The 10,000-nt window shown below is 39.9% G+C and overlaps 2 protein-coding genes and 1 long non-coding RNA gene across 3 annotated transcripts in view; 1 reads left to right on the top strand and 2 right to left on the bottom strand.

Moving 5' to 3' along the window:
- LOC138027149 (uncharacterized) overlaps positions 1-46 on the bottom strand; it is a 2,651-nt gene extending 2,605 nt beyond the window's left edge. Inside the window, exon 1 of the long non-coding RNA XR_011127414.1 lies at positions 1-46. This exon is cut by the window's left edge and continues 440 nt beyond it. This is a non-coding gene — a long non-coding RNA (uncharacterized lncRNA).
- Positions 47-2,787: 2,741 nt separating this feature from the next.
- On the top strand, positions 2,788-5,350 carry LOC138038116 (histamine H2 receptor-like). The gene has a single exon (XM_068883937.1). It carries the CDS (start codon positions 2,910-2,912, stop codon positions 3,906-3,908), a length of 999 nt encoding a protein of 332 aa, XP_068740038.1. The 5' UTR covers positions 2,788-2,909; the 3' UTR covers positions 3,909-5,350.
- Positions 5,351-6,175: 825 nt separating this feature from the next.
- LOC138027139 (cyclin-D-binding Myb-like transcription factor 1) overlaps positions 6,176-10,000 on the bottom strand; it is a 23,083-nt gene continuing 19,258 nt past the window's right edge. Inside the window, exons 8-11 of the mRNA XM_068874655.1 lie at positions 9,772-9,849; positions 7,998-8,066; positions 7,500-7,582; positions 6,176-6,641 (exon numbers count right to left, since the gene is read on the bottom strand). Of these exons, the coding sequence (XP_068730756.1) occupies positions 6,574-6,641; positions 7,500-7,582; positions 7,998-8,066; positions 9,772-9,849 (298 nt within the window). The 3' untranslated portion in view covers positions 6,176-6,573. The remainder of the gene's footprint in view (positions 6,642-7,499; positions 7,583-7,997; positions 8,067-9,771; positions 9,850-10,000) is intronic.

Raw genomic sequence — 10,000 nt, 5'->3', positions numbered from 1 at the left:
GCAGCCAAGTGTAATGTTTCGCATCGTCGGCGACATGCCCATCTGAGACTGCGTGATTTTTTAAGCTCATTGCATGCATGGGACATGGCACCTGGAACAAGTCACGCGAACTAAAGAAGCGAAGACTTGCAGTATTTCACCTCAGATTTAAGACTAGCGCAAAAGCGCGAGTATCTCCCATAGAAAAGAAAGTAATAACAATAGAAATAAAAAATCAAAATGTACAAGAAAAATAAGTCCTGAATGGAAACTAATTAGTTATCTAACTGACGAAGTCCGGGCAATTTTCGCACATTATTTCTGAACAATCAGTGAGCACATACCATTGAGTGTTAGTTTTAAGAAAACGTTTCTCATTTATTCGAATCATCTAGAGTTTGATTACAGCTACGGAACGTGTTAGAATCTCACAAAAATAAGTCGCGTAGATCGCCCACCAGGGCGTAGGAATTACCGTGAGGAAATGCGCAAATACCCAACTTCTTCTACACCTAAACTCGGATCACGTCCTATATGAAATAAATACTAGGCGAATCTCTCATAGTAAAAGAAGAAATTTGCTACTCGTGCTATCAGTAAGGTTATAGAACCTGCTACTGCTACCCTTTTCCCTGTCTCCATTGGTACAAGCGTAAACCGAAGTACGTAAGTTTTTTTTATCCTTTTATTTGTCCTAACCTTTCAAGTGTTGCATTTGTCAAATGCTCGTCAAAATGATGATCGTTTTCGTCGTTTTCTTACTGTATTAATATCAAAGCTATAGTAATTTAAGTCGTATATCTAGGTATATTCTTTAGCTTTCGACGCAACACTTTTCGATTTAAAATCTCTAGGATATCGTTGTAACCGTCCACTATATATATGCCGTATGCAAGTGGATATGTAACTATGCGCTACACGTCCATATTAAGCCTCATGCAAGGCATGTGTAGCCTTTGTTGTTTCTATTTTTTGTCGTATCGTGCCACGTATCAAGCTTATTTTATGCTAAGATAAGTTAGAATCTATAATAATTGTTAGTATCTTAAATATCCTATTTCAGTTCGAACCTACGATCTATCTGAGAACTACAACTTATGAATAACTACAGTTGGCTTCTACATCTGTAAACCTTTATCATCCAGACTACGAACATTATCCTGTACAAACTACGGATTTATTTGTTACCGTTCGACTTCGATTTGTCAACTCCACCATCAGTATTTATAGCAATAACACTGTACACAGCCTTGGTTGATTATTTTCTGATTGTCCATATATTAAATTACTTTGAATCAATCCGTTGAGTTCGAAACTCTATCTTGTACCAAGAGATCCTGTGACTGTTTGAGAGCTTTGGAATATTGGCAACCTCCGTTAGTTCCGGGCAGTTACATTGAGTAGGCGCAAGAAATTTAACAATTGATTTAAAGGAGTGTTTACCATAAGTAGTATTTGATAACACATCGTGATTGCAATTTGTATTTGCCTTTGAGAAAGTGGGGTTAGTTTTAGGCGTAATAATGCCGATATATCAGCAGGTGAACTACCGGAAGATTAGAAAACTAGAATCAACACATCAAGTAATTTTCATTTCATAAGTGCTAGCTTTATTATCAATAATTAGTCGCAAACATGTTTATTTAAGGGGGTTCCAATTTTTCGAAATCAGGCCTAGCGCCCAAGAAATGCCATATCATGCCGCAATACTGAAAATTAGACCGCATATTAAAAGCTTTATAAAGCCTCACTTTGGTGCAGTCAGAATCTTGTAATGACTTGAATTTGATTGTGCACCGCCCTACCGAAACGTTTATTGTTCAGGTTGACTTCCGGTACTCTCCTTAGTTTCGATTTCTTCATTACCAATCTTAAATGTAAAATAGCATTTCTTCTTGCCTGAAGTCATGTCCTGGAATTTTCAAGAGTTAGCCTTAACTGAGACCATTTCTAGCAGTACTAATTTGATTCCATTTCCTTTCAAAGGTGAAGTGCTGCAGGATCGCCAAATTTGTTGATCATCTGCATATTATATTACGTTTAGCTTCCCCAACAAAATTTAAAACATGTCATTTATTGTTAAAAAGTACTGGTCCCAAAACACTCCTTTAGGAATCAAGGCCAAAGCTATATAGCACTATTTAGTACTACCAATTCTGTCATTTTGTTGCCTCTCGTACAAAAAGCAAGCTTGCCTCTTTTAACTTAAGCAAGTTGGAGGTTGAGTGATAAACTGGCAAAAGCCTTCGAAAGATCAATATATTTTTTTCTTATATGATAAAATCCTTGTCCAAGCAATAGAAACGCTGTCTGACAACTGTGAGGGCAGACAAGTTATCAGTTTAAAGCCCAATGTTTCAACCAACAGAAGCCTACAATAAAGCACAAGGTATGGACCGGAATGAGTCAAAACGAAGAGAAATTGTAATCCACCTCTACCCCATAGATATCGAAATTATGGTAATCAGGCAGGAGTTGACCGTCACTATATTTTATCCCTCGTCAGCTGGGACTAAAAAACAATTTAATTACTTTTGATTAGAAACAATGGGAGAAAACTGTTTGTTGTCCAATTTCCGGGTGGATATCCGACACCGAACCGAAACGAGGGCCTTTTTAAATTTTCTTTCACAAGAGATGCGCGTATCCGATTTATTTGTACAAGAGTTAAAACCTTAAGCACCTGATCAAAAGAAGCTGTGAAAATATTACCAATGGGTGTGTCGACCGTTGAATCTGTGTTGACACGACCTCTCTTGTTTTAACACCGATGAGCAAAAATAAACATACTGAAGTTATCCCGCTGGATAGACATCCGTCATGGTATGTCACTTTCGGGTACAAAGGTTTTTTTTACAGTGTCATTGTGTCATTGGACAAAACCAATATTTCAGTTTTGTCTGATTTCGTTTGAGAAAGTTTAAATCAAAATGAATCATACCTTCCTTTCAACAAATGTGACTGGTGAACAAGTCAAGATTGTTTGTGAGTACATTGAACCGCTTGGTGTTCAAATGGCACCGTTTCCACAGACTACCCTCTTTCTCGCTGTATCTGTTTCATTATGCGTTGTAAATGGGCTCCTTTGTCCACTTACAGTCTTTGGAAACGTCCTGGTCTTTGCTTCTGTTCTAAGAAAAGCGAGCCTGAGAAATGTAGCCAATTCATCGATTTTATGCTTAGCCTTCACAGACTTAATGGTTGGATTCTTTGTCCAACCTTCCTATATAATTTATCAAGCTAGCAAGATAAACGCGAGGTCAGACAATTTTCCGTGCACACAGCTACTTGTCTACTCCTTTTCAGGAGTGATTTGCATTTGTATGTCATTTCTTACTCTCACACTGATCTCCGTGGAAAGATACCTTGCGGTATTTTATCCGTACTGTTACATTGAAAGGGTCCATACAAGACGAGTAGTCGCAGTCTCGGTCGCTGTATGGCTTACCGCTAGTGCAATACTACTTGGACTTCGTTTCTCATTTGGCATCAACAGTAACCAAGAAATAGGTGTCATATCATTGATAATATTAACGAATTTCGTCATGACATCAGCGGTTTATATCAAAATACTAAGACTCGTTAAGAGGTGTAACGCACAGGTTGTTGTGGAGATGACCGATAACGCTTTCAATTCTGCCAACGGACCCACCGAACTTCAAGCGCAATCAAACCATCGAGAGGCGAAAGCTTCGAAAACTGTAGCTTTCGTAACGGGAACTTTGTTTTTATGCTTTACGCCGACATTGTGCACCACCATTGTGGACCAGGCGGGTCTTGCGAGGAAGGATCTGTTGTATCACGTGATATATCCCATAGCTGAGACTGCAGTTCTTTTGAACAGTTGCCTTAATCCAGGAATTTACGTGTGGCGAAATGAAGGAATTCGGCGGAGTCTTTTTGAACTGTTAAGAACTCGCACACTGTAACTATACAGTGGGTTAGTCTGGTAATGATAATGCTGTAAGGACGAAAGAAATGAAGGGCTTGCAAATGCCGTATTCATCAACTGATTTTGGGAATTAACAATGCTGTCGGTGCATGCGCGACCTCGAGCCAAAACTGCAAAGAACGCGATAAAACGAATACTATCACGGTCTTGCATACATCATACATTTTAGTAAAATCCACAGCATCTCACCAATATTCTGCTCCTTTAATAACGTAACGTATCTCTCAATGATGACGACTGTAATACAGTCGTCAACAATAACAAAAACAACAAAATAGCTTCATCTCTGCACAAAATTAGAATTTATGATATCACACCTAAAGAAAGAAGACAACAATGATAGGGTTGCTGGATACCTGAGATAAATGTCAGACAGCCAGTTACATGACATGGTGAGGTCAGGGAGTCAAAGTAGATGTAAATGTTGAGGTAGTGGTAGTAACACTATCCAACATTGCTTGATGAAACATTCAAGTTCAATTTGGGGCTAAAGTTATAAGTATGGAGTTAACACTGAAACGAAACCGATGGTAGCGTTTATGCCAATGGAGCTGTTTGAGGACGGAAATGATGGATTCAAACGAGGAATACTAAAAATGGTTAAGAGAACGTGTAGGAAAGGGTATGTTCACTGCAAGATACATACGCGCGTGGGAGATGATGAGAGTGAGCTTGGATCAATTTGCAGAAATTGTAAACGCTATTGAACCAGAAATCTCCAAACAGAGCGATAGTGATTAAGGGGACTAAAAGTGTCCCAAAGACATGGCCTTGCTTCATATTCGCTGATCGAGGTTTCTGGCTGTTGATCCTTGTTCGCCATCTTTGTTGCAAATTATACTACAAACCTAGGCTTGAAAATAAAATAGCGATTCGTGATTGGCTAGCAGCGCGAACTTGACTCGATTCAGGACACAACTTTGTTGGAAGAGCGGCAAAACACTGCAACATTGTCGCGTCGAGTGGAATTGTTAGTCGCAATGTTTGATCAAAGCAAACTCCATCCAACACTTGATCGAACAAAAAGTGTTGGACGAACATCATCCGACATGGGTGGCCAAACGGTCGAACAATGTTGGTTCGAGCAAAGTTGGAGCGTTGAATCCAACTTTATTCGATAGTTTGGTCAGGGCTTAAGAGTCAAAGGACGTTGAGTGCCTGATATTCTGCTTAAGTTTTGCCTACAGAAAAGGACCCAGATACTTAAACTGTGCTTTCCAAACCTCACAGAATTAAATCTGGGAATTACAAAATCAGAATTTCTTAGGTTATAACTGTGTATTTTTCTCAAAGAGACCCTGAATATATGCCAAACAAAGATCATTCTTAACTTCGTTAGAATCGCGACAACCTGTAGTTTTATATTTCGCAAAATCGCGGCAACTTGAAGTATTCACAAGTTCTTCATACAAAGCACTCTCGTTAAAATAAAGGACTCTTATGGTTCTTACGGAATTATAGCAGATTTTTATATGAGCCGCTTCGCTTTATTTGTAGCCGCATCAAGACACCAATTTTCTTTGCTGTGTTTTTACAAACAGTGCCTATATGGTTGTGGAAATTTGATTTCTCGTCAATCGTCACTCCTAATAGCCGTAATTCTGATAGAGTTCTAATAGATGCATTGGATTATAAAATGTTCATATCCTTTTGTAGAGTCTTGGCTCTCAGCACACGGCGGCCAAATTGTCCCAGGGGACCAAAAAAGCTTTGTTTTACCACGCCAAGCCTCACCCCCATGGTTTCCACTGCAAGGCTTGGCGTGGTAAAACAAAGCTTTTTTGGTCTCCCGGGACAATATGGCCGCCGTGCAACAAGGGCGAATTGGCTCAGTGATACTTTTAATCGTTTCCTTAAAGTATGTTGCCCTCTTACCAGTCTTCAATAATACTCTCCTCGGTATACAAAGTAGCTTCAACATCGGTTACTGTTTTACCAGAGGAATCAAGTTGATGATCATCGGCACAGTTCGAAGATTACACCTGCTCAGATAAATTACCGAATTTTCATATTATTTTATGAATTAACAGTTCCCTCGGTGGGCGACTCCGGGTCAAACCGCAAGGAACGCTTTACATGTACAGCGAATACTGTCTTGCCTACATTAACATGTAAATCATGAAAGTTCGTAAAATCCACAGCATCTCGCCAATATTCTCTTTTGATCCAGTGGCATGGTCTGTTTACAATGACGACTGTATGGCACAGTCATCACAACCAACAACAGTAAATAACTTTACTTCAGCAAGGAAAAATAATTTATATTTATTACACCAAGATGGAAAACACGACAATAACGATAGGGGTACAAGCTACTGGAAAGAACTTGAGAGTTGGAAATGCCAGAAAAGATAATATGACATAGTTAGGTTACTTCTTTGTAATAAGATTTGTTAAAAATAACTGCTGTTTGCTTTCAAAGTCCAGAATGAACTCTCATAGTCTCATGACGACGTATTTTGACAACGTTGTTGAGTTGACGTCTTAACGCGGCAATTAATGTTCTTTGATTTTCTTTTTTTTAACCGAAAATTATGCAAGGCTTTCTCAAGTGAATGATATCCTCGCATGCCAGAACATGCGTTCGCATCCGTCGTATGCGATCAAGGCTTTAAAAGAGACTCAAGTTGAATGTTGCCTAGCTACTCGGTATCTCTCGCCGATGTCTCATTGGATTTTCCATACTTCTGGTAAAGATAATCAATGGCATCTAAAGAACAAAAGAACCGAAAATTAATATGTACCAAAAGCCTTATGCGTATGCTTTTATCAACCTCGCTGACCAGTTCTTTTACGGACTGCTCCAAGAGTTTGCAATGCGCTACAACTGGGCATTAGGAGCGCCAAAAACCCGAGAGCTTTGAAGCTAAGCTAAAATCTCATCTTTTTCGAAGGGAATTTTTATCATACCTTGAAAACGTATTTTTTTTCCATTTTTATCATATTTTTTTTCTGTAATAACTTTATTTTTTTCTTTATTTGAATTGGTAATGCACATTAAAACACGATAGTTTATTCTCATTTTCATTCTCACATCATGATCAATATCATTATTATTATCATCATCATCATCATCATCATCATCATCATCATTATTATTATTATCATTGTCATTACTTCAAGTTCACACAGGAATGGGAAATGTTTTCCTCAAAATTCAGTTCCGACAAGTTTCCTTCAATTTTGAGTACTTTTCAAAGAATTCCTGCTGTCTGCAATAAGACTGCTTTCTCTAAGTTTATCATCCGAATTTCACCACCGTCAATGTCTTTTACTCTGTCGATGTCCTCATCATCAGCTTCGTATCCTTAGTTTTGGCAAAACAGGAGAACCCAGACAAAAACCCTCGGAACAGAGCCAAAAACCAACACAAACTCAACCCACTCAGAGCAACAACCGGGAAATGAATCCTAGTGGTAGGAGGTGTGTGCTCCGACCACTTCAACATCCTAACCAGGACCCACCTCTTACGAAGTCCACTAACGTAGGAAAATTCTCGCATTCTTACTCTACCGGAATCCAATTATTTTAGCATCAGGAACAGTCTTTTCAAACAGGGATTACACACCTTCAAAGTCCAGCAATTGGTAGTTAGGTACCCTCGTCTTGATATGATGCCACTTTTTATGGAGCCAATAAGGCGAGCAGTCGCTTTTGAGAAAAAAAGTACTACATGTCAAATACTTAGTCAAGTTTAGCTTAATCAAGTTTCCCAAGTCAGGTAGGAAGTGTCACTGTGACGTCCCGCGAAATTTTGTCGTGGGGAAGGGCTTCCGGTTTGTGAAAACTCACACACGGTAAGTAGTCCGATGCAATAACCACCCGAATTAACTGGTTATTGGTACTCAAACTGAAAGCAAAATTATGATTGAAAAAAGGGGAGTTTTCGCATTCTCGTGGATAAAGTGGAACAGATTTGGACTGCAGGCTTATTCCAGGAGGACAATTATGCATTTGAGAAGATTCCACCGATCTCCACCCCACACAGTAGTTTCCTGCTGTTCTTGATTGCTTGTGATGTGCGCGTCCAAGGGCAAACAATTTCTGAGCAGCAGAAGTCACTTACATTTCGAACTCAGATTTCACCTCCATCCAATCAATATCACACTCCTCGGTGACCCCTGACCTGTACAATCTGTAAAATGAAGACTGTAAATAACACAATATCACAGCAGTAAAAACAATAACATTAAATAAGAGGCAACGTACTCGACAACACAAAATTTACATACAAATTGTTCTCAAGGGGGTCTAATCATCGGAAGTAAAACAATTCCACGCCCTTTAGTACCCTTCGCAGTAAAAACAACAAACTTGTTTTCACAGGTTTGTTTACATCTTCTTTGCCTTTTTAATGGTTCATATAGGTGATGTCAGGTACTCTCCTAAAATCCCCCTAATTATCACCTGGGTTGCCCACATGAATTTCATGTGAAAGTGTCACAACGAATGTTGACGAAGCATATTCTTATAGGACATCTTGCATCTCATTACAAGATAACAAGTAATGTTTACAACACGAGCGGCAGTGTTGTAAGGGCGCGTGCTCTCACGACAAATCAGATATTGTTTTGGGAATTATTGAATGTTTGTAGTAAGGTTGTCATCGGATCATTTGGATTGCGAAGTAAAAGTTGTTAGTGATGCCCTTCACCCGTCAGTAGATTTGTTGGAATTCAAACAAGACGAAACGTGTACTGCGGAAGATGATCTTTGGTCAACTATTGTAGATGATGAAATATCTGATAAAGTTTTCGCAACCCTTGATTTGGGGAGACTTTTACAGACCTATCCAATCATGTGACCTGAACAGTGCGTTTCAGTTGGCTGTCACCCTTATGAATTATTAGTAAATGGATTAAAGAATGGATATGGCAAGAAGAACCAAATGAATGGATTAATGACTGGGATACTATCATCCTCAATGGCAAGAAGAACCAAATGTCGTTGTAATTTACGGACACACCCACAAGATAGGATGGAGGTAAAGTCTGCTACGTGCCTAGAAGGCCCATCACGCCAGCGCTTATCTCCGGTTACTGTAGCATGAAGCGACTAGGAGTATTTCTATTCCACCCTGGATGGGATGCTAGTCCATCGCAGGGTTACCCCCAGTACTAAATTCGCCGGTACCCATTTATACACCTGGGTGGATAGAGGCACCGTGAGAGTAAAGTGTCTTACCCTAGAACACAACACAATGTCCCGAGCCAGGACCCGAACCACTCAATCCGGAGTCGAGCGCTCTAACCATGAGGCCACCGCGCCTCCCCCCAAGATGGGATGGAACAACGCAGTTACTGCTGAAAGCTGTAGAACAGCACAAAACATTACGGAGGAAGTGTGGCCCAGTGGTTAGGGTGCTTGCCTTGAGATCCGGAGATCCCGGGTTCAAGACCCGCTCTGACCACTCGTTGAATTTGATCCCGGTAATCCCTGGTTCAACTTCCCAGCTGCACTTGTCAAAAGCCAACTGGTTTGCCTCCAGCCAGTAGGGATTCTTAACAGTAGTTGTTGTTGTGTTCTGTTGTTTCGTTAATTGTGTTTCATTGACCCTGAAAAGCCCCTATGGGTATTTTTTTTAAGGCAAAGAGAGGCATGAATGGAGAAAAAACCACAAGATTGAAGCGGATTGCATTTGGGTTATCTTGAAAAACGCCAGCCCGATGTTTGTCATGTTCACGCAAACACGCAATTACCTTGATCCAACAATAAGTTGATCGGTTTGAGGAATTCCAGTTTATCATTTTCGACTTCAAAACTTGTGATTAACCAAACATTTTCCCAAAAAAACCGAAAATACTGTGAAGTTGATTCTTTAAAAAAGAATACCACCAGACCTGGTAACGAGTTTGCGGGTATCTTCTTCGGTCCACCTCTTTTCAGAAGCACTTTCTTCAAACCACAGCGTGTGTAACCTTAGGAGAGAGAAGAAAATAATATCACAGGAATATGACGGCACCTACAAATGTCTTCCCACCACTGAACTATCGCAAATTACAGGAACGGCGAACCTAAAAAGAGGTTCAAATGAAAGCGTATCCAAGGCGTCCAGCTGCAGCAATAGGG

The sequence above is a fragment of the Montipora capricornis genome, chromosome 2 (assembly GCF_036669925.1).
Source record: "Montipora capricornis isolate CH-2021 chromosome 2, ASM3666992v2, whole genome shotgun sequence".
In the NCBI taxonomy this organism is placed as follows: Eukaryota; Metazoa; Cnidaria; class Anthozoa; order Scleractinia; family Acroporidae; genus Montipora; species Montipora capricornis.
Note: the sequence above shows the minus strand (reverse complement) of the source record. Positions and strands in the feature narration are given on the sequence as shown.